This window comes from Oreochromis niloticus, linkage group LG2 (genome assembly GCF_001858045.2).
Source record: "Oreochromis niloticus isolate F11D_XX linkage group LG2, O_niloticus_UMD_NMBU, whole genome shotgun sequence".
NCBI lineage: Eukaryota > Metazoa > Chordata > Actinopteri > Cichliformes > Cichlidae > Oreochromis > Oreochromis niloticus.
Window position 1 is genome coordinate 21,072,205 of NC_031966.2, and position 27,639 is coordinate 21,099,843.

The window sequence follows — 27,639 nt, forward strand, 5'->3', positions numbered from 1 at the left end:
AAAGACAGGAAACCCTCTTTAGTGAGCCTGGAAATAAAATACACTTTTATTCGCCTTATAAATCTGCACGATTATATAACCTGAGCAGGCCTAATGTAGATGTCAGATGTCAAAACAAGCAACTGAAGTATAAAATCATACTTGTCAGGCCTGTATGTATCGGCTGTTTTCTCCGTGTTTGTAAAGGGAAATGCAAAAAGATGACTTATGCAATTCCAAGAAATGCACAAACACATCCTCATACACTGCACGTCTCATCATGTTTGTTTGCATATTTTCCAAATGGCAGATTCATCGGTCTCATCTGATCATTTTATGTAACTGAATATCAGTTGAGAGAATCAGTTTACCTCCTAAAACACGCCATTACACTCATGGTGGTGTGTTTCCATCTTATCTTAAAATTACTCTGAAACGCTGCACAGTGACTCAGTAAGTTGTCAGCCAGCATAAGATACATGATAGTTCTCCTCTGATACAGAGTCCAGAGGCGCTCTCTTGTGTCTTCCTGAGTTATTACAGGTGCTGTGTTTCGACCAGTTGTAAGCAATTCTACTTTCCCACGCCCTTCCAGCACATGCCTGATGATGACAGTAAACATTGTGCAGCTCCTAATAACTACATAAACAGGTCTGCTCTGTCTTAATTCTCTTTCTTATCTGCATTCTTGATATTTTTAGTGCCCCGAATAATTATAACCATCCCATCTCTAGGTTGTTTACTTATTGATACTTGATGTGAATGGTTTACTATATTGAATGGTAAAAATGTATTGCTTTTTGCATTGTTACACCTTTAACTTAAGTCACACAGTTAGGCCCATAAAAAGGCTTTTAGCTTTAATTCAGAAATGCATTAACCATTAAGGACATTTTTATACACGGCGCCCAGGTTCAGATTGAGCAGTTTTTGTCCTTTCAAATTAACCAGATTAAAGACCTGGATTTGATTCCAAGTGTTGATCTTGGATTTAGTAGCTGTTCACTGGAACTAAACAGTGAACAGCTACTAAAAATGTAAATAAGGTACACCATCATTAAGCTGAAAACCCAAATAAACCAATCAGGGAGAGAACACTAACTTTAATCTAGTACATGTGTAAAAGGTGTGACAGCACCGGGCTGCTCAGCACCACCAAAAGACCACAAAAGACAATTAAAGTGCATGATTGCATTCAAAAACACTCATTATGAGGTAGGAATATCATTGTCAAGGATTTTACAACAAGGTAAATGAACAGATAAGAGATAAACTTGGTCCAGAACAGTGGGAAGAGAAAAGGCTTGTGATCTAAAGCATACCATGCCATCTGTCAAACATGATGGAGGCAGTGTTATGACATGGGCGCTCAGTGGAACCAGGTCATGTTGTTTATTAATGTGACTGCTGATAGAAGTAAAAGGATCAACTGTAAAGTGTGCAGGCATTTGGCTCAGATTCAGCCAAATGCTGCAAAACTGATCAGATGTTTTTCAGTGGCCCAGTGAGTCGCCTGTTCTCAGGTCAACAGAGCGTGCTTTTCAGCTATTCAAAACAAAACAAAGCAGGAAAGGCCTGACACAGCATCTTAACCATGAAGACAGCATCTGGCGATGTCCATGGGTTCTTTTTGTCCACCTACTTATGGACATAAGCTGCAAATTTTAAGGGTGCACAACTTTATTACCTGATATTTGTACTGTTGGTTGTGTCACTGTGTCTGCAAACAAAATGGATTTAACCAAAAGTGGTTGCTTGTTCGTTGTCTCCCATTAAAGAAAAAACAAAAGAGGTAAAAACTCTCTTAAGATGGATTTCTTTTTGTTCTCTGCCCCAAAAATGTTGAATAGGCAACAAAAACAAGCCGACAACTGTTGTAAAAACCACTGACCCTGAATTTCAGCCACTGCATCACTAACCCAATTATACCAGGATAAAGAGCCTAGTCATTAAATGGATGCAAAGAGAGGAAAAAATTATAATTTATAAAATCGGAAAGAAATAATTAGTTAAGAAACGTGACTGGATTATACTGCCAATCAGAGATACCAAGAGATTCCTAAAATTTAACATCAAGCATAATTCGTGGCCACCTTTAAAATGGTAAATGGCCTGTATTTGTATAGCGCTTTTCTAGTCCCTAAGGACCCCCCAAAGCGCTTTACACAACCAGTCATCCACCCATTCACACACACATTCACACACTTTAAAATAGAAAAGAAATGCAATTTAGAAAGAGAACAGATTCCAGTTACTATGAAAATATTGGAATTTACTGAAGCTCCTTTGCTTCTGGTGTTCTTTTAATTTTAAATAAAATGGAGCCAAAAACATTTACTTCCCCTTGAAAAGTCGGGATCCTCCCCGGCTCAAGCAGATCATTTCCAGCTGGCAGCAGCTCCAGAGTTCCTCCTGTGCAGGTATGATAATTTACTGACAGAAAGCTGCTGGAATGCCCACGCTGGTGTGAAGAGGGAAGCAGTTTGGCTCTGCATCCCTGTGCCTCTGTACACTGTGTGTTTGGATAGCCACCCTTCCACACTGTATATCTCTCCTTTACATTGTTTCCTTCTTCCTGCCTTCCTCTGTCAGGACGTCACCCTTTTCGCCTCTTCCTTCCTTGCCTTCCACTGTTTTCTGCTACTGCTTCTTTGTTTTTCATCTGTATTCCAGCCATGCCCCTGACTCTCTCTTTCACTCCACGTCAACCCTCTGACATGCTGACCCCAGCAGTGAGCTGACTGGGTCAGGCCTATGTAACACAGTCATGTGGAGCGCCACTTGGAATGAAGCACCTGTAGCCTATGTGTGAGTACAAACTTTAAGATGTGCAGCTATTAAATACTCATCTTATATAAGTCAAGTCAGCATTAGTGTAGTTTGAAGATTCTTAATGACCTGTGGAATAAACCTCATATATCGAACACTTTTTAAGATGTATCGTTTTGAAAAACATGCCTACTTTTTTTCTGCACACTGAATTCAATCTTTAAACAAAGATATCCGAAAAATTTCTAAAGGTAAAAGAATGAAATCTTCACTTGTCTTTCTCGCTATCAAAATGAACCAGATCTGTAATTTCAACTATAAGCCTCCCATCTTACTCAGCACCTTAAAAATGTTACAAAGCTTATGCATGAGTTCAGAAAGGAAGATCTGCAATCACTCATTTGCCTGCCTTCCTGGGTTTTAGGCTGCTTTGCTTTCCAATACAGTCAATCTCAATACTGTCATCATTACTCTAGTCCAATTATCTTCTTGCTCGCCTTCTTAGAGCCAATCAGTATCCACTTTGCATTGTTTAAATCTGTGTTCTCTGTCATTCTCCCTTTCAGACTCATTCGTGTAACCCATCTCCACCTAGCAGACAATTCAGTGAGCGCTTCATCCAAGCCTCAGTCTTAATCTTCACCAGCACCTAGACTCCTGTTCTATATCTGATCACCACTGGGATTGTTCTGCCATGATGGGTCATCGGAGTCTAACTGCCAAATGCATTAATTTCTCTATCTCAATAAATCATGTTCTTCCAGATGATTTCTCCTTATTTAAAATATTTTTTTTTATTATAATCTGTGTAGGAAATATCACAGGAGGCCAATAATTTATTGGGACAAAATTTTATTTTTTGGTGAATTAAGAACACATCAGAGCAGCTTCAAATGTAACTCCAGGAGTTCTTCAGTATTTCCTATAATGACAATATTTTCTGGACAGTTTCACATTGTTGAGGGAAGATGAGGATGGGCATAAGAAAGAAGTTACGATGTTTAACCTGATTTTGTCTGGTGGAGGGGGAGGAAAGTGCTGCCACAAACACAAATGCTGGTTTATCTGAACTGAAACTCAACAGAAAGACATTTTTTTTAATGTTTAATGAGACACACCAAACATTCAAATTTAAAAATTTCTTACATTTTTTCTTAATTAAAAAAAATAGCTTTATATACTGAATATCTTTAAATAGAAACCCTTAAATATAATTAGTCCTTTTACCCGAAACCAAATCTGAGTCTTGACCACAGACTCGTGTTATGTCTTTAAGTCCAGGGATGTTTCATGAGGTAGACAGATGTGCTCTTTGGGGGGAGGAACAGTCTTGCTTTGGCTCAGTTTGTCCTTTTTTCCCCAGGTTTGGTTGTGTGGTGTCTCCACTGGTCACAAATCAGTTCATTTTATCACTTTTCAGGCTCAGCAGGGCCGCCTGGCTGCTTGCAGAGGAGCTCCGAACATTTCCTGAGAGGCATAGGTGATATACAGGAAGCCGTCAGCATCTCTGTAGCGGGTATACACCTCCCCCATGTTGGAAGACATACACGACATGCTCTTCTCCGCCACCAGGAGAAACAGAGCCTGGGTGGAGTCCAGAGCGATTTTATTCCTGGAGGGGAGACAGTTGGAGAGGCAGACTGAGATTTTTAGGACAAAGGAAGACAGAATGTGAGGGAGGCAGAGGCATGGAGAAGAATGACAAATCTGACAACTTGCAGGAGAAGAAAAGAGAAGAAAAGGGCTTTAAAAATCAGAACAAAAGAACCTGCTGTGAGTCACAGATGACGTACCTGAGCAGGCAGAGGAACTGACCCAAGGTGAGCTCATACGGAACCAGGAACTTTGTTTTGTCCAACAGGGGGAGGGTCCTTTCACGGATGTAACGTTCGACAATTACCTAAAAGCGAAAACACACCTGCTTTAACAGGAAGTTCAACAACATGCATCCATTATGTCTTTAAAACATCTTAATCTGAATCAACTTACAGGCAGCTTGTTGGGGAATTTAGACCGAATGCTGCACACTTCATTTTTTCTTGTTGCTAGAGAAAAAAAGAAATAATTTGAGGACCATATTTTACACACATGCTTTAAAAACAGCATCCACTCAGTGAAAGGTCAACCAAATTGTCCTACCGAGGCATTTCCTCTGCTTGAAGGGCACCGTTTCCACAGATTTCTCAAAAGGAGCCATGTGTGCTTGGTTTTGTTGAGTGTTTCGCAGAGGCCGGTGGTGATTGAGGCTGTCTCGCCCCGGCTAACGACAGAGTCCCCTCGGGTGGAAGTAAGCAAACCCCGACGAGCTGAGGTGACCACTGGTGTTTTATAGGGTGCGTGGGCTGGGAGGAGTCGAAATGTGACACCAGCAAACAAAGACACGCTCCTCGTCCTGGGGAGAAGTGTGTATGGATGCAGAGCTGTGTATGTGCATGTGTGTGTGAGTGATGTGCGTGCTCTTCAGAACAGATTCACACATACTGGTTATGTCTCTGAGTGTTCTCACGTCGGCTCGTGACTTCGGTGCTGCTGTCACGTACACAGAGGAGGACAAGATGTGAAGAACACAGTGTAACGAAGGAGGTCCGCCTCGAAGAGAAGCAGAGGTTCCTAAACGAGGCTGGACATCCCAAACTGTCACACTCAAAAACCTGGTGCCTCATTTCTCACAACACTAGATGATCCAAACTTTAATCCTTTCACTTAGTGTCTGATGCAGGACAACACGGTCATCTTTAGAACATTTAACCCATGTTAAGCTAAACTTTTACCCTTGACTGACAATAGCCAGCACCAGTGATGACAGCGACTTGAGCCTGTGTGGTTCTAATGACAGGAAGTACTGTGTTACTCATGTCTGCAGCATCTATAAGCTCCAAAGGTTTCCTTATTAGCTTATTAAGTGCTATGTGTGTTTCACACATATGCACACAGAGCCATTTATTTAGACCCTCAGGCAGAAATCTGTAGCTGTTTCCACATCACATCTAAAGTCAAAGGGCGATTACGCTTTGGCCGTCCAGCTTCATCAGAAGTCTGAATCACCTCATCAACGTCTTCTTTTAAATCACTGCCAAAGACTTGTTTATATCATGTATATGATATCTGTTGATATCTGTTTTTGTCTAGATTTTTATATTTTTTGGCATTCTCAGCTGATTCTTTTAACGTTTAGATAGTTTTTTTGTGTTCATTTTAAGTTATTTATCTTCTTCGTATTGTCATTTTGACTGTTGTGTGGCCCATTTTCACTGATTTGTAAATTGTTTTTAGAAGCACTTTGCAATTCTGCTTTACACATAAACTTTAATATTATTATTAGTGTTATTATTATCATTATATTAACTGGGGCTGTATTGTTTTGATTTATTCAGTCTCTTTACACTTCTCTTTCTATTTTCTCTTGGAAACTCTAAAATCTGTGTGAAAGCTGCTTCCCTGCTGAATTTACTGGAGTTGTCAGTTTGTTGTGAAGCTAAAACTAATATTTTGCAACAAGAGTTCACAAGTAGCTATTATGTGTACGCAACTATATTGTCCGTTATACAAAGATGTGTGTTCAGATTTTGTGAAACCCACTGTGAATAAACTGTCAGCTGAGTTATGAACAATGCATTTCTCTTTAAGGAGCTCATGCAGCAGTGGACAGCTGCTCTACTCTGGATAAAGATTGCCCTCTGCTGGATGGAAGGTAGCCCAAAGGTCCCCTGCACCGCAGAGGAGACGCTCACCTATGCCTGTCATAACATTCTTAGTGGAGTGATAAATCTCTTGTCAGTTTGTCCCCCCAAACTGATGACTTTATGCTTTTTAAAACTTTTATGAAGTACATATAAAAGAATATAAATCCAACTAACAGAGTCAGAATTTAAAAAAATAAATAAATGTAACGCTGAGAAAAAGTCAAAATTTTCATTTTGAGAGATGATTTCCGACTTTACTCTCATTTATTATATCACTAGGCTATTCTCAATATTTTTAGAATAAAGTGAGAAAAGAAAATCGTAATTCTGAGATTAAAGTTGAAATTTTGAGTTTAAATCAGGATTCTGAGAAGTCAGACTTCAGAGGAAAGTCAGAAATTAAAGAAAGAAAATCTGATTGTTGAGAATAAAGTCATAATTCTGACTGTTTCCTGTGAATTCTGATTTAATCTCCGACTTCTTTCAGATTAAAAAAAAAATTAATTCATGACACAACATTATTTTTTCTGAGGCTTTAACCTTCTTCTGTAGTAAGACAATTGAAACTTGTGGGTGGATCCTGTGTTGCTCCGTTCTGGCATCCTCTCCTCCCATGCCTGCCAACTCCAAGCTGCCCACATGTCACATACAGTAAACACAGCAGACTGGCCAGGGTAGCTCACTCTGAGAGCAAATAGTGCTCAGAGGTCACTGAATGTCACTCAGCACAAGGTAATTTAGGATTATACTACTTGTCATCACAAAATAAATGAAGATTTTAAAAGATCCAAACTGTTTAGTTGCAAAAAAACCACAAAAGTAACAAACAAGTCAGTTCAGTTGTATTTGTTTAACACAAATTTGCAACAACAGGCACCTCAAGGAACTTCATATTGTAAAATAAAGACCCTACAATACAAAAAACAGGCGAGCAAACAAACAATAAAAGAGATTTGGGAAAGACCCTTTTTGCAGAGTGCATACTTTTACTAGTAGAAGTCATGACAGTGGGAACGATGCTGAAACTAAAGCACTTTTGTGTTTGCTGTGCTTTTTTTCCCCAGGAAAAGAAGAGGATACAAACTTTGTTGTGAATTTTTTCCCATAAGGTCAAACCTTGCCCCCTGTGGTGCCTGGAGAGCTGAGGGGCCAGCGAGGGGGCCTGCTTCACCTTGACTGGTAACCATTGGTAACCCTCATCTACCACATGTAGAAACTTTCTTCAGCACAATTCCTGTGCTCAGTCTCTTCCTTATGTTAGCAGAAGGTCGTAAACTGTAATGATTTATTACTATACATATAAGAAAGTATAAGCAGCTTTTAAAACTTGAAGCTATTTGACTACAAGCGTATCACATGCGACAACTAGGATATGCTCCACTCCCATCCCCGCCTTCCACCCACTTCAAATCCTGAATTAGACGGATAAGAAACCCGGGAGAAAGAAACTGGATGGATGGCAAACACAGCTGCTTTCATTTATTTACCCTGCAATTATTCTAAAGCATAATGTTTAGTGGAAATAGGCAGGTAAATGTCAGCAACACTCCAAATGACAGGAGGCGTAATCAGACAGAGCAAATGCAGGCTTCTGTGTGGGTGAGCAGCATCTTTCATGCGCGCTGTTTAGCTATAGAGTTACATGCGATAGGAGGGATAAATGCAACGTCACTGCTTAAAGACCACGCTTGGAATACAAAGAGCGTCCTTTGATATGTGAATTCAATAATATTATAGAGAGTATAGATTTCACTAATGCAGGCATCGGATTATAATACTCAACTCTATGCAATGTATCAGTGTAGAAAATAGCCACATTATGATTATACAGATTATATCTCAAAGAAAAGCATCCTCCAAGTAATCAGATTACTGCTGCTATATCTAATCACTTTAGTTTTCTTATTAAATTAGTCACCCATTCTCTCAATATCTAACATTGTTTGAAGTCACATGACAAGACAGCATTTTACACAAAAGGTGTTTTTCTAGTGAGGTTCTAAAGTAGAACAAAGACTCGCAGTTTTAAATGTAATGTAGTTAAAATACTACTTTTCTAACAGAAACGTCAACGCAGGCAAATAAAGCTCTTCATAGTGGGTCACGTGGCTTCCTATCTCAGCACTGCTCTCCATCTTGCAGAGATGATAAAATCTTGCATAGCTGCAGCTTTTAAGATGAAATACGTTCAAGTTTCAAGTATAGCCGATGGAAAAAAAATATGCAGCGCATTAAAAGTTCAACTTTTCTACATAAAAAATCAGTTTACGGGGTCAAAACATGGGCTAAAAAGTGAAGCAGAAAAACGACCCTGCTGATTATGTGCAGTGTGCTGCTCGGAGCGTGGGTGCTGGGGTGTTTTCTACTGCTATAGTTGGATGAACACTTGAGGAAACAGTGCATCTGTCCTCTGCGATCCTGCGCGCTGAAGTTGGACACTCTGGGAATTTTCTTGCGTCCGTTCGAAAAAACTTGGTCGTCCAATCCGTGTGCAGCTCCTGCACACTGGCTCCTCCTTCCCCTCTCCCTCTGCCTGCTCCCACATGTAACGCTATCGGTGCCTGTCTGTTGCATTGTCTCATTGGGGACGCAGCGCACGGAGTCCAGCGCTGCGGACAACTCCGGCGGACCTGCGAGCTTTAAAGTGACAGGGGAGGGAAAAAATGGATAATGTCGACCGGAAATGAAAACCTGGGATAGTATGAGTCATGGCTCGTTGAGGTGTCTTCAGTCTGCCGGTGGATTCATTAATTCCAGCCCTGTGTCAGTCAGTCAGCGGGGCTGCCTGAAGCCGTGAGGCTGCACTGCACGTTAGAATGAGCCGCTATCGTTGATGTTGCGTTAAACCAAGCAGCTGCTATGTTGAAATCCCTCGTTCGGACCTGTGTGGCTCTACCTGGTGCTGGACCCTAGCCCGTTCCTTCCCTTATCCCCGTGTGCGGTAACTGAGCGGTGGTCAGCGGTGCGCCCTGAGGAGGATGGCCGCCCGCCGCGGATGCGTGAACTCGCTCTGGTCGGGCACCGAGCGCGTCCGCATCGGAGAGCGCCTCAAAGCGACGCTGGCCGGGGTGCTGGAGCTGGAGGTGCTCAGGTGCAAACACCTGGAGATGGTGGACGCCGCTCTGGAGGATCGAGCGCCCGTTGCCGCCGAGGATCCACGGGCGGCGGAGGAGGAGGAGGAGGAGGGAAGAGAGACCTCGGAAAGCGGCGCAATGGATGCCGAGCATGGCTCTGCGACATCCCGCCGGCAACAGGTCAGTCAGTACGTCTGTCAGCTCACAGGTTGGATCCACAGACAGATGATTAAATATGAATGCGGGGCTGATGGTGATCTGCCAAAAAGCCAGTCCCTCTGCGACTCACTAGACAGATTTTATCGCTGCCTCGAGGCGCACGGCTGTGCCGAGAGCTGAATACACAATTGAATGTGATGGTGCCAGAGATCAAGCCAGGCATGCAGTGTGTGTGTGTGACATGGAGCAAATGTCACTGAGGTCAGGAAACCGGGACCAGCTCTGGCTCTGTGCCCTGCCTCATGGTTAGGAAGAAACATGTGGCGCTCAAATCAGGTGCAGGTATTAATACACAAGCCAGCGCTGCATTTTTTGGCTCAGGATCATAAGCTCTCCAAAGGTCACTTTGGCTCTCCGTTTGCATTTACAATTACTCTGATCACATTCTAAATACCAGCCCCGCCACTGTTTGTCTAAAAAGTGCGCTGCCTATTTTTTTAAAGCCTGTATGTTCCAGTGGAGTGTGACCAACCTGAAGAGGGTTAGGCTGTCTCTAAACACCCATTTAACCCCATTTCCTCAAACCTGCCCTGAAATGGATATGCAGGTCTTTTGTGTGGAGAATGTGGGTTGACATGTAGGCTGATACAGGAGGACAGGATGAGAACAGGTCTCATCCTGAGGCATGGGCCCCGAGGCCGTAGCTGGTCTGCTCCGTTATTGGTGATCTACATTTGAAGCTGAGGAGTCATCAAGATGTAAAATCGGCCAAAAATGAGATGATTAAGATGACTATGGGTGCATCCATCAGTGTGTGTGTGTGTGTTTTTAACGAAACATAATAAATGTAAAATGGCAATGGGCAAGAGAGCACAGGAAGAGGATGACTAGTGCTATAAACAGAAATATAATGTTGAAAATATTAGACATGAAAACTGTTTCAACTTGATAAATTTGTCTTTTGATATTAAACAAATATTTTCTGGTTTTTGATTGTTGGTTAAACGAGACATGCAACATGAAGATGTCACCTTGGACATCTAAATTCAGTCATTATATGCTAGAAAACGTTAAGTTGATGGATGGACATTGACTGATTGCGATGACTGGCTTCTAGTTTAAACACCTTTTTTATGGTATTCATGGCCATTTAAAAAAAAATAAAACAAACATTTTTTCCAGCGACTTTAATATCAAAAATAAGCAAAAGTAATCTGAAACTTCCCTGCATTGCACATGAAGTGGTGTGTTACTTTGTACAATATGGATTATACCTGGAATGTTTCCAGACTTGACAAACAGGTGATAGGTTCAGGCTGGAATTTGAGCAAATGAGAAATTTAAGTCACCTTTTTATGAAAATGATAAATAGTTTCAGAGCCAGGCAGCACCACAACCCACAAGTCTGAAGCATCGCAGTAACCTCCACTGCACAGATGCCTAGTTTCACCAAAACAGATTCTTTACAGAAGGGATTTTGTTGTAGATGCTGTTTATGTGCAGACCTGTTTTCCTCTGAACTAAACGTCACTGCTTTACAAACAAACTGCCCAGCTGTGCATGCTGCTTTTCACCAAATATGTTATCTCCGGATTGTTTCCATGGTCTGCTGTGACATGAAACAATGCCGTCGACAACTACAGAAATAACACTCCTTCTGAGAAAGTAACAAATGCTTCATCATGGTGGCTTTGCACAACCTGTTATTACACTGTGGATATGTGTTCCTGATACCAGTGAGCGGTATTAGTCAGCAGCCTGCAGCATATTAATACATGTTCTGTTTAAGCCAGGCTACAGCTGAGGTCACATCTGCAGAATATTGTATTTTTTTTTTTATGACAGAGTGAAATGAAATTGTATCCCCAAAAATAGTCTGCAGAGGAGAAGCGGAAACACTTGAAATAATCAGCGAAGTGAGAGAGCTTTTTTGCAGTCCCATCTGAGAGAGGGCATCCGCATGGAAGCGCTTCTCATAACGTGCCGCCTTCCTCACCATCCACCCACCAACATCTCCTCTGTAGTTCCTCCCGTGGTGCTGAGAAATCCTGTGGAGAGGCCGAGCAGCATTGCTCATTCTCACCTCTGAAGGGAGCTGCCGATGTAGCAGAGCAAGCAGGCTGGCACACTGCCCTTTGCCCCGGCTGGCCTTCACCAACACACACACACACACACAGTTGTTTTTTCATATCCTTGTGGGGACATCTAATTGACGTGACGCTTTCCCAGCTGCTTACCCTAACTCTAACCATCAAAAAATGAGTGCCTAATCCCAAACCTTAGCCTAAACCTAACCATAACCTAATTGTAACCCTGACATTAAAACCACATTTTGAGCCTCAAAAATGCCTACAAACTCATGGGGACAGGCATTTTGTCCCCATAAGGACTCTTGGTCCCCAAAAGTGTAGTAACATTCCAATTTTTGGTCCAAACAAAGATATGTAAACATGGTACACACAAACACACACAAAAACAACATTTGCATAAAAGGAAACAAATTTCTGTCTTGTTGCAACATGTAGCTGCAGATGGAGAGGGAACGAGGAAGGGAAGGTTGACGGTTACCTACTGCTTTGTTTACCAGAATCAACATACAGTTTTATCCGTAAACCCATTATATTCATTTTCCCTGTATACACTACTCATTACTTTGGAAATCATTGGTTGTTCAGCCTTTTTGGTAAGCCAAGGTGACTCATAGCATAATGTGCTCTAGCGCAAGACTAGATTTTTTTCTTTCTTTCTTTCTTTTTTAATAAACTCTTGAAATATGATTCACATTTTTTCTCTCTAGCAGCAGAAAGAGGAGGACAGAAGTCATAACTGCACACATCAGGGTTATGGCTGACTATTACGGCTGTGGTGTCATCCGTGCTGAAAAATGCAGTTTAAAATGAGGGAGTATTTTAAAGAATGCCGGCTTTTGAACAAATGTTTTAAAAAAACAGAGCAGTGGTTCTGTAGTATGCACAGAAAACACATTTAATTTGCATTAATACTATGAATAATTCAGATCTGCGCAATCTGTTGTGTAGAGAGAACAAGCTTTGAGTTACTGAAACGACATCTAATCTGGAAACAAGAAGAAAACTTAACTTCTTGCTTTCGAAATGAACATCAAGGCCACGATGGCGGATTCCGGCTCGTTGTCGTTCGGAGTTTAAAAATAAAAATCTCCTCGCTGAACATAACACATCGAGAACAGGAGTGGGAGAAGGAGGGAATATGCTGCAGAGCTTTAATTAATTCACACGCACAGCAGAACTGCAACGATTAATTAATAGAGAGGAAATTAATCAGCAGCTATTGTAATAAGGAAATCTTTCAGGACTGATTAAAGCTTGTCAAATGTGGAAATCAGCTGTCGTGTCTTGCAGAAAGCTGAATATCTTTGAGCTTCGTGATTAAGAGCAAACAGCCGGTGATACTCATATAACGCTTTTCTACTCACATTAAACACACACAGCGCTTTCTTACTACAAGCTAGAGATGAGCAGGTTGATCCAAATATCAGTAGTATCGATACTAATGATACCGTTATCATATCGATACTAGCGCGACAGGATCGATACTTTGTTTCTATCCTCTAACTTACTTCAAGTTAATAATTTAGCCTGCCTTTAAACTATAAGTATGGGTATTAATATCAGTCATACTGGACCTGTCTTTACTTGGTAGTATTGAACAGCACTGCTACAAACCTCAGTCACATATTCATGTTTCTTTAAATGATAAGCACTTTTAACCTAACGTTTACACACACACACGCTGATGGACACATCAGGGGTTAGTCAGCGTTCAGTATCTTGCCCAGTTATGCTTTGGTTGGAGGAGCCAGGGATCGAACCACCGACCTCCTTATTAGTAGACGACCTGCTCAAACCATGAGTCAATAAATCAATAACTGATGGGGATAATATTCAGATAAGGTCCTAATGAGAAGTGTTTACATTGCCGTGTGTGCGCTCATTGAAGGGAGGCTGTCTCGAAATTAGGTTTGGGAAGCATCATCTTACATGGTGAGTCATTAGCCCCCCCTCACTTGTGGAGTGACAGCTTTCATCTCCCCCCTTTTTGTGCCTCGGGGTATCTCTAAGTAAAACAACAAAAGTGTGTAATATTGATACTTTTACGTGCTCCTTAGGATGGGATCACCTGGTAGCTGGATGAAGATGAAGATTCACAGTGTGGGCTGTCTTTACATTTCAATACAACATTAATAATGTATGAAACAATAGATAGACCACCGTGCGAGTTCTTCACACCGATCGCTCGCGCCGTCCCACACTGTTTGACCAAATTATTCTGTCTCGACAAGCCAACCGCTGCAATTCGTTCTCGCTGATGACACAATGCACCTATTAAGAAGAAGTGTATGGCTTGTGCAGTCGCTGTAGCATTATTATCCCATCGACCCATGCATTTTCTATGTGCACCCCTCCCTCACATGCAGGACGATCATATTACAGAGCTCTGAGCAGACCATCACCCGTCTCTCCAATGATTTGATCATGTGCTAGTCACTGTGTAACAATATATCCCGTAGTGTGCAAGGCCTTGTGTTGCTGGCACGGATTTGTTGCAGATGTTTACCCTTTCAGGAGACTTTTAAAAACGCGTTTCACATCTTTGCACGGGCAGAATAAGTTAATGGTCTGTTAAAAATGTAGAATTTTTCAGATCATACATGTGAGAGGAAGTCGCGTCACCATTGGACTGCGTGTATGTGTGTGTGTGTGTGTTCAGGCTGAGGATTGAGTTAAATATTTCGCCAGGCCTGTTGTGCTGTTGTGGGTCTGTGTGGGAGGAGAAGCGAACGCGAGTTAGAGAGCGAGCAGCTGTAGCTATGGTGAGTAGAGGGTGGCTGGCTCGAAGGATATTATAGCAGAAGGAGGAGGGTTATTTGTTAAGGGGCCTGTGGGGGAGGTGGGGGTCCTTCAAGATGCCCCTCTCTCTCGCCCGGCAACCGCTCACCCCCCCCCCCCTTCACCTCACCTCACTCTCCCTTCACCGCCTTCACTCACTCAGTGACTCACTCCGCTATTTCTCTGTCTCTTTTTTTGTCCCTCGCACTTAGTTTTGGTCACCCACTCAGCCACGACTCGCTGTAGATTCACAGGGAAACAAAAAAAATAGTGAGGAGGGGGACAAGATCTCACAGACCTGAGAGGGAGAGATAAGCCGAAGACTGGTCAAAGTCTGAAACTCTCACACACTGTTTCCTTCCTTCTCTCTTTCCTCCACAGTCCATCCCCCTTTTTACCTTCTGCCGCTCTGGCAGCTCTTTGTTACGTCATCTGTCTTCTCCCATTATCCTCTGAATCCCCCTCCTCTCCTGTCACCCCAGTGAGTCACTACCTGTATTGTTTCCTCAGTAACCAGAGGATTGATCAGCAGCACCACTCACAGTGTTTCTGTTGTTTGGGCCTGATCACACTAATGCAGGGGCTTTTGGCTGCTGTCCTAAAGGGATGGGTTGGGGATTTGGAGGAGGGTGAAGGGGGGTTACTCTCTGCCCTCTTACTAATCTGGGAAATGGAGGCACTTTGCTAACTTGATGGGCTGATTGTTATTCTTGTTCTTGTTGTGCACGAGGCCTCATTTCTGACTGTTCCAGTAAGTGTGGTGTGACGTTGCTGGACCATGTGCCTGGTAAATGATATTGTGAACGCACAGCCCTTTCACGTGGGTCTGGACCAAAACATGCAGAGGGTTAAGCTGCGTTTTTAAAGCAGTATCCTTATTGTCACTGGTGGAAAGTATACTTGAATGCTTAATACCATCTAGAATACTTTCTTCTTCTACCTTACTAGGTTTCCAAGGAATATATTGTAGTTTTTTTTGTAACAACACTGTTTTTATCCAACCTTCTTCGGGGCTTTCTTTTTTTTTTATTTACAGAAAGTGTTGCGTAAGTTTTGACCTCTGCATGCTTTTTTATTCTCCCCCACGCATCTATTAAGTAGGTAAACTTGAGTATTAATCTAATTAAATTATTCTTTATGAAGCTTTATGGTAAATGAACTGGTTCTTATATAGCGCTTTTCTACTCTACCCCTTTCCACAACATCCCGAAGGTGCTCTATTGGATTGAGATCTGGTAAGTGTGGAGGACGTTTGAGTGAATTTATGGGTGATGGTGCACTGTCTCATAAAGGCATGAACATGGTCAGGTAGGCTGCGGTGTTAAAATGATGCACACTGGGTACTAAGGGGCCCAAAAAGTGCCAAGAAGATATCCTCCACACCATCACACCACCACTAGCAGCCTGAACGATACAATGCAGGGTGAATCCATGCTCTCGCTCACTGTGCGAAATTTGGACCCGACCATCCAAACAGAGCAGAGGCAGAAGTGTTTTGACCAGACAACGTTTTTCCAATCGATTACTCTTCAATTTTGGTGAATTGGTCCAACTTAGAGCCACAGTTTCCTGTTCTTGGCTGACAGGAGTAGCGCCCAGTGTGGTCTCCTGCTGCAGCTGCAGAACACACTGGATGTGTTTTGTGTTTTCAGAGATGCTCTTCTGCATACTTTGGTTGTAAGGAGTGGATATTTGAGTTACTGTTACCTTCTTGTCAGCTTGAAGCAGTCTGACCATTCTCCTCTGATCTTTTACATCATCGTAGCATTTTCTCCCAGGGAACTACTGTTCACTGCAAATTTTCTCTTTTTCAAACTATTCTCTCTAAACCCTGGAGACGAATATGCTGGATAATCCCAGTAGGTCAGCAGTTTCTGAAATACTGAGACCAGCCTGTATGGAATTAAAAAACATGCCATGTTCCCTAAATCACCTTTCTTCCATTATTCTGATGCTCAGTTTGAGCTTCAGCAGGTTCAATTAACCACGTCTGCATGTTTAAATGCACTGAGCTGCTGCCATGCAGTTGGCTGATTAGATATTTGTGTTAACAAGTAGCTGAATGGATGTACCTAATGAAGTTTCCATGAGTAAATATTAGCCAAATATACACCTATGAGAGCTGACCTTTAATCTCTAGTTTTACTTCCACTGTTTCTTATTGATGGTTGGTGGTTCAATACCTGTGTCCTCCAGTTGGATGCTGGAATATGAGTATAAAGAATACTGATCTTTAACTTGCCCCCTAAAGCATCCATTTCTGTATAAATGTGAGTGTGAAGTGTAGCTTGTAGTGTTTTGGGAAGCCAATAACAGTAAAGCAGTTTATTTAGATAACAGTCCATCCATATACTTCATGTTTGCTGCATTCATATCTTAAGTGACAGTAAATCAATATAACTGACTTCTGGTAAAATCACGTTGTTATTCGATCACTCTTGTCAGATTTTCACACTCCTGCTGTATGCTATGCATTTTCAGCATCTAACCTGCAACTGAAGAACAAATGCATAATAAAGTAACGTTATTTTATGCTCGCTAAGTTTTAGGCCTTTTTAATGAGTCTGCAAACAGCAGTTTAGTAAAAAAAATCTCAAAACGTGCTCAACTTTTTGTTTCTGAAGTATTCAGACACATGTTTGTGTCCATCCTAGTTGGACAGAGCTTCATGGAGATGGAGTGTGTTTAAAAAACAGCCAATATGTTTAATATGAGTCATGTTTTTTTCCTGTTGTCCACTGACAAACATTTTGATGACGATGATGTGTCATTTTGATTTTTTGATTGTGGGTTTAACCCTTACTTCCATTTTATCTGTGTGAATGAATCGTCGATAGTCACCTACTGTTTTTCTTTTCTTTTTTCCTTTTTTTTTCAGGATCCTTCTCCCTCTGACACTGCCTGTCAGAGCAGCCCAGAGGAATGCGGAGGTAATTCGGGGGACGGGGCGGCTCACCTCTCATCGGGCAGAGGGAGTAGCTCACGTTGGTCCACTCTTTCCTGGGACGCCCCCTCTGACTTGCTTTCTCCCCCAACCCCGGACCTTAATGGTATGATCCCCCTGGACAGCGACTCCAGACCTAGTTCAGGTAATTACACACCTGAACACCTCTTTCGGGTGGTTTAAATGTCAGACGGCTGAGACAACAGCGCTGAGCTGTCCAATGATCCAACAGTTTCTCACCTCCTGATAGAACTACAGCTCACCTTGAGAGAATTTCCATCAAACATTAACCACGTCCCTTTTTTACTTTTGTTTGCTTGCACTCTGCGTGACTCGGCACTGACTCACTCAGTTTGTCTCTTGCTGTCAACATTTTTTAGCCTCTCCTCAAACTCTTATCCGTTCTCTGCTCCCTCTGAAAGCTTTTCTTGGCCAGGTATAGACTCTCACCCACTTTTCACTCCACTATTATTTACGCTCTGGAAAATCTATCAAACCTAAAGACATGATAACATATATATATATATATATTTTAAATCAAAATGAATGTAATTTGTCCATTCTTTAGTCAGTAAAAGTGTAATTTCAGGAGAAGTCTAAGTGTTCATGGCTCACACTGCATGTCTAACAGTGGTTTCTGCACTGTGACGCTTTTCTTCTGGAATTTTTACAAAGTTTGAGTTTCTACAGGTGATGGTAGCTTTTTTTTACTGACTCACCTTTTTATCCGATTGTGAATCTTGTGGAAGCACTGATGTCTCTGCTCTGACTCATAAACTGTGGCCTGAGCTTCATCTAAGTCACAGTAAGAGACAAATAGTATTTGACTGCTAATAAGGTACCGCTCACAGTGCAGGCTGACAAATCAACCGAGCCTTTGAATCAGCTGTTCCAGTTAACGTGATGAGATTGGAAATGTGGTCTGTAGGGGTGATTCTCTTTTTAAAGAAGGCCATAAATATCAAAGTCTGCTCATCTTAAGAAAGATTGATCGCTGGGAAGCATATTGCAATCACATACCTCCATGGGGCTTTGGCAGAAGTGTTTTAGAGACGCAGGGAGCTTTAAAAGGCTGCAAAAGGTGTTCTGAAGATCTGGGTGTTCATTAATCCATAACACGACTACCTAAAAATGGACACAATTCAAGGCTGCTGCTACTTTTCAAAGAGTGGGCGTCCTGTAAAGGTCACAGTAAGAGCACAACGTACAAGCCTGAACGAGGTGAAAAAGAATCCAAGAGTAACAGAAGAGCAAAAGAGAGGCAGTATGCAGAAATCACTACAGGTTAATGAGTGTTCATGGAAATAGTGGGAATCATGAGGGAAACCACCGCTCTACAAAAGCCACTATTGTTTGCCACGGCGTTTGTGAGGCCATGCTCTGTGGACAGATGGGGCAAAATCTGGTTGCTTGGAGGAAAAATGTTACTACACACCATGATTATAACTTCATCCTAAATGTAAAGCAGGATGGAGGAGTATCACAGCTTTGAGACACACATTCAGTGAAGGAAGGTTGAATTAAAGTGATTTCTTGAGCAGTTACAGTCCAAGAAAACATCTAATAGAGTTTATTGCATTAAGAGGTGGATTTAGTTAATAAATCTACAGGTTTGTTTACTTTTCCTGTCTGTCACTGTCAGATACCTCTGTGTGTTTAATAAAGGGAAGATAACTATAGTTTGTGTGTTATCGGTTTAGTCGAGTTATTTTCTCTATATGGAGTCTATCCGAGAGGTGCGATACACCATGGACAGGTCACCAGTTCATTATGGGGTTAACTCAGAGAGACAGACTTACGTGCTCACATTCACACCTAAGGCCAGTTTAGAATTGATAATTAACCTGAATGTGCATCTTTGCATGGTGGCAGGAAGCTGAACCTAGAAGAAGGAGAGGAGAACATTCAAAATCCACAAAGAAATGCCCCACCTTGTGAAAATAACAATAATTATAAAAAAAAAGGGCAGTAGGGCCAGGAGAGAATAATATGTGATGTAAAGGGTGGTTTATTACATCACAGCCACCCTCTTTGATTCCTGACATATATCATAGCACCTTTTGAGCATTTTTCTAGAACATTTTTCATTTGCTCATCCCCAAATGTCCACATGTCTTTTTTTCAAGGTTTTTATTCAGTGAGCGGCAGCTCCCTGTCAGACTCTTGCTACTCTGTGTCCAGCGACGCAGCCCATGGAGGACCAGTGGCCCCTGCCAGGCCCCTGAAGCTGTGGGAGCAGGTTCCTGTGTGTGCTGACAACACTGACCTCCTGTGGTCAGAAGGTGTAGTGCACCTGCAGCAACCTGTACTCCAGGACAGCCAGGAGGATGCTGAACAAACAGAAGAGACGCCAGTTTCTGGTGAGTTGGTGCAAACCATAGATCCCTATCTTGTAAATCAGTTCATGTAGATATGAAGTTTCAGCCGTAAGTGGAAATACCTGAAAATGTCCACTGAAGTCTAATGTTTTTTTTTTCCCCTCTGTCTCTTACAGTCCCAAATGACCTTGAAGCAACTGGTCTGACCTTTCTGTCTGAACTTTGTTCAGGACTTGGCGATTCCCTGATTTCTTTCATCCTTCCGCTCCTCAATCCTTCATCCTCCTCCTCCACCTCCTCCCAAAATTCAAAACTCCAGCTTGACTCCCGATACTGCACAGACCTGATGTCCCGTCGGACCAAAGAGGTTTACTCATACCCAAGCCCACTGCATGCTGTTGCCCTCCAAAGCCCCCTCTTCACCACCCAGAATCCAGAACAGTCAGCCTCTGTGAGCCCTGAGGGACCCCAGCATGATGAACCCACAGAGTCAAACGCTGACACAGCTCTGCCTCTCCAGCCTCAGCAGCCTCCCACCCCGCCCTCCTTCACCCAGTTGGAGCAGTACATCTCTCGTCTGGCTCGCCAGTACCACAGTCGGGCAAAATCCACCTCTGATCTCACCTCACCTGCCACCCCTGGGGCAGTCACACACAGAGGCCTTTGCACCCCTGGGAAAACTCATGGATCCACCCAGTCTCTTTCTGCCTTCGAGAGCCGCAGCACACCCTCCACCCAGCCAGGCGTCAACATCACACCCTCTAAGTCACTGCTAGGGAACTCAGCCAGAGTCAGCCTTAGCACCACCGGAAAAAAGGGCACCAGGAATTCAATCAACCTGGGAAATCTTCCTTCAGCCACCGGAGAAGACTTAAACATAAATCTGCATCTAAACCTCAACTTGAACCTGACTCCCGGTTTAAATTCTGGCCATGGGCTGGTGGACAATCCCAGAAACGGAGCTCTGAGGAGAGACTTTGCTGCCAATTCCACCGCTTCTGCCTCATCACATTCTTCTTCTACACCCACCCCAGCAATGAGATCTCGCCCTCGCATTTCAACTTGTCCAAGCAGCCTGAGCCACCGCAGCTCCCTTGAGGTCCCACTGGCGTCTGGAGCCAGCTCTGGGTTTGGCTCATCAGCCTTCTGTCGCTCATTAGACTGGAGCAGTGGTGCTCCACCTGAGGCTGGACAGCCAGTGTTTGGCGCAAATGCAGGATCAGCTCCCGGATCTCAGCGCAGCAGCTTGATCCAGGAGTCCAACTCCAGTCCAAAGTTAAGTGAAGACTCACCCATGGTGGAGGAGATCTCCCGCCTCTCTGGCCTGTCTCGAGCTGTTGTAGTCGGACTCATGGAACAAGGCGTGGAGCTAGATATTGACTGCTTCCCAACAGATACTGCAGGTGAGGTGAGAGGCCACACTAAAACTCACCTGACAGCCCAAACAGATCAGTCACATGACTATACTAGACTGACAGACTTGAATCCCCAGAGACCAATACAGCTGTCCCTCAGTGTCACCCATTCTCCACAGTCTCAGTCCAGCCTCACCCCTCCTCTCTCACACTCCAGCAGCCCCATACACCCCTACCAATCCATGCACATTCCCTCCTCCCACTACTCCTCGCACTCCCACTACCAACAGACACCTGACCTTCCTTCCTCCACAGCCTCCTCACCTGCCTCCCGCCCTACCCCAAGAGGTCGCTCACCTCCACGCCCTCTCCAGCCATCCCCCCTGGGTGCGACTCCCCTCTCTGTTTTCCGACGAGATGCACCATTCCAGTGCTCCCTGCCCCGCACCAATACCAGGACCTCTCCTTTCGAGCATGGCGGGATCCAACCAAGAGGAGGATCACTTCGGCAGAGCAGTGGAGGAGGCGAGGGTAACAGCAGGCGGAAGAGGGCGGAGGGCGATGGGCTCTACAGAGGAAAGCATGCCTCCCATAAGCTGATCAGGGCAGCAACAGTTAGCAGTTATGCAAAGAGAGAGGACTACAGCTCCGTTTGGGGTGAGGAGGAGGAGAAGTCGCGAGCAGCCGCTCACACATCCAAAAAGTCCTCCAGCAAACTCTGGAAGGGCTTTGAGGGACGCCTCTGGAGCAAAGAGTCTGAAAGTGAAAGAGAGGAGATAGACAGGGCAGAGTATGGCTATGGATGGAGAAGAAACAGCGTGGGAAGCTGGAGAAGAGAGCACAGAAGGGTTAAAGCTTCTAGCAGCGGTGACAAAAGGCCTAAAGTAGACAACTCTCCTGTCTTCTCAAAGAAGAGAGGTAAAGATGATGGGGAGAGACGCAGCTCAAGCCTCAGGCTTTCCAGACGGGCTCTGTTCAGGAGTGAATCCCAGGGCTTGCTGGTACCTCGGAACCACAGCGAAGAGCCCACAAAGCGGCCACACTGGGTCTCCTCCTTGGATGTGGGGCACGGTGGCATGGGGATCAGAAAAGACGAAGGGGTCAGACTACTGAGAGCGAAGGAGGAGGACAAACGGCTGTCTTCCACCGCCAGCCTCTTTAACCTCTCTCGTTCTCAGAGCCTAGAAGGCAGCTGCCATTCACTCTCTCCTCTCTCCTCCCCTTCATTTTCTCCTTCTCCTCCTCCACGGCTGCCTCTCCAGCGCTCCCGATCACTGAGGGATTTGGGAAGGAAAGTGTTTGGCTCAATGAGGTCGCTTAGTCTCAAACAGAAATCATCCAAGAAGTGACTGCTGTACAAAAAAGTGAACTTTATCGTTTGCGTTGTACATTCAAAAATACCAGTGACGATTAGTATTATATTTGATGTTTAAAATAAAGTGCCATCGTTTTGGATTTTTATGACCGATCTGATACACTGGCTCTCTAATACTGGCTATGAGATATCCACTGGTCCTTTCACTCATCTCCAGTGTGTTGAAGTTCCTCTCAGGCACATCAGGTCTGTGAACTTTTAATCTTGGGTCACTTCTTTCATTCTAGTAATGTTTCTTTTGTAAAACTAGGCATATACATTTTTATAACCTTCTCAAAAAGTATAAAATAAATGCGAACCTTCCCCAAACACGATATTTAGCATATATGGAGCACTTTAAAGCTCAGAAGTTTTTGTATTAGAAAACCATGTATTGTAAATCATATACACCGCAGCAGCAAGAAAGAGCTGTATGATGCAACATGGCCCACAGAGAATTGTAATACTGCTTGTCCATTGATGTGGTACCAGTCTGCAGCTAGTTCTGCTTTGGTACGTTTTGAGTAGCAGTCTACAGGTTTATGCATTTGAAGTAACTTCCACAGGAAAGAGACCATGACTGACATAACTTATGTGAATTTCTCTGATAGCCACTAAATGATTTCAACTTTGACTCCAACAACTTTATGCTGCTGTGCACTGCTAGCTATTGACACCAAGAATACTCTATGTGTGGCAGTCCTTCTAAATTAGGCACCACATCAGTGGAAAGGAGGCATCAGTGAAGGGAACGCAAGTGACCCCTTATTTAGGGGTGAATGATTCTTTTTAGGATCTTTAAAGGACTGCAACCCTCAAAAATCCTAATTTGTATCAATGTGAATGCCATCCTGAAGAGGAACACTTCTGGGATCCTATTGTGACAGGAAAGTAGCCATTTGAAAATACTGTAGTAATAACAGCTGTAAGAAGCTTCAGTGCATAATCATGCGTATGAATGTGTACGTGCACACTCCCCTTCTGCATGCTGCTCTGTGACTTGTTCAGTGATTATAGCTATTGTGAGAGTGTGACATTCCTCTTTGATCATGGGCAGTATTGCCACTGAAGTACAATCACATTGGCCAGATTATGACCAAAATTAAGCAAATACTCTTTAACTTGATATTTTGCTCAGGATTTTGAAATGAACATTGAATTAAAGTATTGATGAGTTATCCAAGATAAATATGTGTCCTCTCATGGCTTATGACTAATAAAGGAAACTTATAACTGAACGTGTGATCTTCCTACTGTAAGCGTATTAAAGATGTTTACGTGCTTTGCTAAAAAAATGAATGAAAATGAGCATTTTTTAACAAATATTTTTATTTAAAAGTCACAAAATTAACATTCATATCACTGACCAAACAACTGCAATCACAGAGGCAATTGAGTAGTGCACGAAGAGCCTCTTTAGCTTTCAGAAGCATTTTGTGAACTATATTAGACTGTGTTGCTAGGAAACCAACTTTTCTGTCCTTTCTATTTTCAGCTGTGACATCTTTGCTTTCCAACTGACTGCTTTCCTCAAGTCTGTATAATGTCTGTTATGCTTACGTCAATCCTCTCCCAAGGAGACACAGCAAGAGTCGTTCAAGACATGTAAACATTCTTTAACTCCTTTGTGGCGTGGTCTGAGGTTGGAGCAGCCTCTCAGGCTGAGGTTTCATTTGGCACATTCAGCTCGTGGGCTAAACGCCGTCGCCAGCTCTTCTGGTTTGGTTAATCCCATCCTTGGAGCGATCATTCTGGTTGGAGGAAAACATGCCTCGATACATGGCTTTCTCTTTTTGTAAGTCCCGACTGAGTTTCTCCTCAGCCCTCTGCAGGTACTTCCTCACATTGGCATCTGTGGCAGAAACGTATACATTAACTCGCTGGTCTCCAGAGAAAAGATCAGACAAACTATGTTCAAATTACTATGAGAAACTCTATATCCTTCAGAGAAAAAAAAAAACTGCACAAGTTACCCACCTGCTCTTGATAAAATGAAATGACTCATATATGAGTCTTCTAACATGCTTTAATTAAATATGGGAAATGGTGACGCTTCTAACTCATGTATTTAATTGATCACAAAGTTAAACGAGGTCAGCAAGCTTTTCCAAAGCTGAGCTCACTGTTTACTTTAAAGATGAGTATTAATATTAATTGCATTTATTGCCATTTCTGAATGGATAACATTGTAACAAAAGAACAATTTTTGGTTATGGCAGTGGACTGATTACAAATGTAGACTGAAAAATAAATACACTTGGAGAGCACAGGTGTCCACATTGAGCTACTTGTTCACCATTTATTAATTTAGAAATTTTACGTCACTTGGACACAAAACAGCTCCCACCAAAGAACTGCTGTTTTGACATGCTCTGTGTTAGTCATCTACAAAATACAACTTATTCATCAAAGTTACAGATACTTATTATTGCTATTCTTTCCTGCTTCCAGCTAGTGCAACTAGCTGAATGAATGTTTAATGTTTTTGAGGGTACAAGATGCTAGCAGGCAGGGCATACATGGAACGCCGCAACGAAGTGGCCGTCATAGTATACAGAAAAATCCCCCATACTGTATGCTTTATGTAAACCTGGGGTGAGCTCACTTATAACTATGTTATAAATAATTTCAAGGGAACCATCAATTCCTGACTTGTTATTTTTAAGTTTATCTTCATTTAGTAGTTATGTAGTTATGGCATCTGTTCTGAGTTAACAGAATATATTTTGTGTTTATTTTATGCAATTTGATGAACCGAAATGTTTTTAAACTTTAGTAAATTAAACCTAACATATTTTCAATCAGAGCCCTGGAGATGTTTCTTTTGGTAGAAGGTTATAACCTCTTTGGTAGAAGGTTATAACCTCTTTGGTGGTCCTTAAAAATGTAATATGCGGGAAGAAAAACCTGGCTATATATGTCAACTTGCTCTGAACGATCATGAGAGTCTGGGTCTTTACCATTAGGCTGCTCTTTAGAGGCCTGGATGAGGTACTCTTTGGCTGTCTCTGCATCTCCCATCTCCAGAGTGGCTACCCCGGCCCTGTACAGCGCTTTGGCATTGCCTGGTCGCCACTTTAGCACTCGCAGACTGTACTCCTGCACACGAGTATAATCAACAATCTTTCTCTGCAGCAAACAGGCTGGAAGAGATATAAAGAAATGATTATACTGAGGCACTTGTATCAAACTAGAGACTAGAGAGCAGTTTTTCAAAGAGTTACTAATTCAACAGCTTTAAAAGAATATGACATTATCTCAGAATGATATTTACCTACCAGCAAGGTTGTTGTAGCAGTCCACTTGAGTATTTCTCATTAAAGCCTCCTGTTCAGCTGTGAGCACAGGTGTCTCAGGCCCAAACCCTTTCACTGATGTCGTCACATCTGAGTCAATGCTTCGCAGGAGCAGAAGAGCGCGGTGATAACGACCAATGGCTGAGCGAATGTTCTTGTCCTTGTAGAAAGCATTTCCTTCTGTTTTCAGCTGGGCTGCTTCCTCTAGCAAAGCTGAAACCGGCTTAGCAGAATTTGGTTTGTGTCCAAAGAGGCTTGGTGCTGCTGCCGCTGCCCCCTGTACATCTAGGCTAGCCTCCCCACCAGCACCCTCCATGTCTGCAGTGAAGCTAATCAGCTGTTGGGGTGAGAAAGCACATTTTAGTTTATTCTTAAACAGAAAGCCTAAAACATAAAGTGGTGAGATGTAGAGAAAAAGATCTAAGGACTTATGAAACATACAGGTTCAGGCCACTTTATTAGGTACACCTGTTCATTAACTGCTCATTAATTGAAACAAAAAAAGAGCTAAAATAACTTGCATACATAATCACTCACTGGCCACCTTGTTAGGTGCACAGGTTCCACAGCTTGTATACTACAAACATGTAATCAGCCAATCACACGGCAAGAACAGAGTCAAGACAACAACATGAACACATGGAGCCCACCCTTGTGTCAGTAGTTCAGGTTGCTGATGGTGGTGGTTTAATAATGTGGGGGTACACTTTCAGTTTACAGTTTGAGGGGTACTGAGGGGTACAGTTTCTGCCCCTTATTACCAACCGAGCACTGTTTACACGCAACAGTCCACCTGAGTCTGATCGACATTAAGAAGGCTCGACACCACCTGTTCCAGTGTAAAGATTCTCTGCATATAATGGTAGAAAGCACTTATGTGTAAGAAAAACAGTTTGTCACACCTCTGCTACTTTACTCCTTTACTTATAATACCTCACATATGACCTGGCAGTCACACAGTGAGCCACATTGCTTTTAATAAGAAGGTAGACAAACCGCAAGAGCAGTAGTTTTTGGCCATTTCACCATATTTAATATGTCAGACGGCAAGTCTACAGCTTTTTATTTTAAGTATTGCTACATGGCAACATTAAATTTTTTTACGAATCAAATAGAAAGCACGTCACTCAGGTCCAAACGTAAACCGACGTTTTTGCGGCAAAACGTCCAGGGTTTGTAGCTACCGCTACAGCTAGCAGGCTGCCAAGCTAGCCCGCGTCCTCGAACACTAGCTAACTCACTATTTCCCGTATGTTCGCGCATTTTAGGAGGTTCGCTACATGAAAGCTGTATTATTATGCATTCTCTCGCCTTACGCCAGTGAAGCGACAATCCACGGATAGCTACTTTTCAGCTGGTAGTCATCTTAGTTGTTGCCACACGTGCGCTTCCTTGCTTGCCTTTCTATGGACTCGCCCACAAACTGTGTGCAGCGTTACTGCCACCATAAGGCCGAAGCAGGAATTGTCAGCAAATTATCACAAAATACAGCCTCTTCGTTTTTATTAAATATAATTTTGAAAGTAATCCATGCACAAAATACTAAAACGAACTTTTTTGGTGTAAATTACACTTGTTCTGGAACAAAATGTAAACGTAGTTACTGAAAAAATTGCCCCAAAACATTATTTAAAATACTAAATAACACTTGGGAAACCCTGAGAATGGTATATAGTCAAATGTTTTTATAAGCTCGCAATTGCCTCTGTAATAGTTTGTATTATTAAACGAACAGGCTATATGAACAAAGATTTTAAAATTGAGAAGTTAATAAAAAAATCTGTGAATATTGAAAAGTTGGGCAAGGTAGATTTCACAATTTGCTTAAATCATGTATAGA

At 42.7% G+C, this 27,639-nt stretch overlaps 3 protein-coding genes across 5 annotated transcripts; 1 reads left to right on the forward strand and 2 right to left on the reverse strand.

Moving 5' to 3' along the window:
- Nucleotides 1–3,592: 3,592 nt before the first annotated feature.
- Nucleotides 3,593–5,611, reverse strand: map1lc3cl (microtubule-associated protein 1 light chain 3 gamma, like). The gene is made up of 4 exons (XM_005467550.4): nt 4,888–5,611; nt 4,738–4,793; nt 4,542–4,648; nt 3,593–4,360 (listed from the first exon to the last, which is right to left on the reverse strand). Exons 1-4 carry the CDS (start codon nt 4,943–4,945, stop codon nt 4,171–4,173), a joined length of 411 nt encoding a protein of 136 aa, XP_005467607.1. The 5' UTR covers nt 4,946–5,611; the 3' UTR covers nt 3,593–4,170.
- On the forward strand, nt 4,398–23,741 carry si:ch211-168f7.5 (uncharacterized). Of its 2 annotated transcripts, XM_025911466.1 has the most exons (5): nt 4,398–4,568; nt 7,496–9,685; nt 17,411–17,621; nt 19,603–19,836; nt 19,971–23,741. In XM_025911466.1, exons 2-5 carry the CDS (start codon nt 9,410–9,412, stop codon nt 22,496–22,498), a joined length of 3,249 nt encoding a protein of 1,082 aa, XP_025767251.1. In that variant the 5' UTR covers nt 4,398–4,568; nt 7,496–9,409; the 3' UTR covers nt 22,499–23,741. The 2 variants fall into 2 exon arrangements, with proteins under 2 accessions (XP_025767251.1, XP_005467608.1); XM_005467551.4 differs by lacking the exon at nt 4,398–4,568 and having other exon boundaries at nt 7,262–9,685.
- A 272-nt stretch (nt 23,742–24,013) lies between these two features.
- ttc9c (tetratricopeptide repeat domain 9C) lies at nt 24,014–27,234 on the reverse strand. Of its 2 annotated transcripts, none has more exons than XM_003444724.5 (4): nt 27,116–27,234; nt 25,782–26,136; nt 25,464–25,646; nt 24,014–24,355 (listed from the first exon to the last, which is right to left on the reverse strand). In XM_003444724.5, exons 2-4 carry the CDS (start codon nt 26,113–26,115, stop codon nt 24,198–24,200), a joined length of 675 nt encoding a protein of 224 aa, XP_003444772.1. In that variant the 5' UTR covers nt 26,116–26,136; nt 27,116–27,234; the 3' UTR covers nt 24,014–24,197. The 2 variants fall into 2 exon arrangements, with proteins under 2 accessions (XP_003444772.1, XP_005467609.1); XM_005467552.4 differs by having other exon boundaries at nt 27,111–27,234.
- Between the last annotated feature and the right edge of the window lie 405 nt (nt 27,235–27,639).

Bases quoted from the DNA above. Each gene is read 5' to 3' on its own strand.
- map1lc3cl (XM_005467550.4), bottom strand. From the start codon at position 4,945: ATGGCTCCTTTTGAGAAATCTGTGGAAACGGTGCCCTTCAAGCAGAGG. The intron at 4,794-4,887 runs GTAGGACAATTT...TTTTTTCTCTAG, and splicing joins CAAGCAGAGGAAATGCCTCG to CAACAAGAAAAAATGAAGTG. The intron at 4,361-4,541 runs GTACGTCATCTG...TCTCCCCTCCAG, and splicing joins CAGTTCCTCTGCCTGCTCAG to GAATAAAATCGCTCTGGACT.
- si:ch211-168f7.5 (XM_025911466.1), top strand. From the start codon at position 9,410: ATGGCCGCCCGCCGCGGATGCGTGAACTCGCTCTGGTCGGGCACCGAG. The intron at 17,622-19,602 runs GTAATTACACAC...CTTTTTTTCAAG, and splicing joins CGACTCCAGACCTAGTTCAG to GTTTTTATTCAGTGAGCGGC. The intron at 19,837-19,970 runs GTGAGTTGGTGC...TGTCTCTTACAG, and splicing joins AGAAGAGACGCCAGTTTCTG to TCCCAAATGACCTTGAAGCA.
- ttc9c (XM_003444724.5), bottom strand. From the start codon at position 26,115: ATGGAGGGTGCTGGTGGGGAGGCTAGCCTAGATGTACAGGGGGCAGCG. The intron at 25,647-25,781 runs GTAGGTAAATAT...TATCTCTTCCAG, and splicing joins CTGCTACAACAACCTTGCTG to CCTGTTTGCTGCAGAGAAAG. The intron at 24,356-25,463 runs GTAAAGACCCAG...TTTCTGCCACAG, and splicing joins CTCTAAAGAGCAGCCTAATG to ATGCCAATGTGAGGAAGTAC.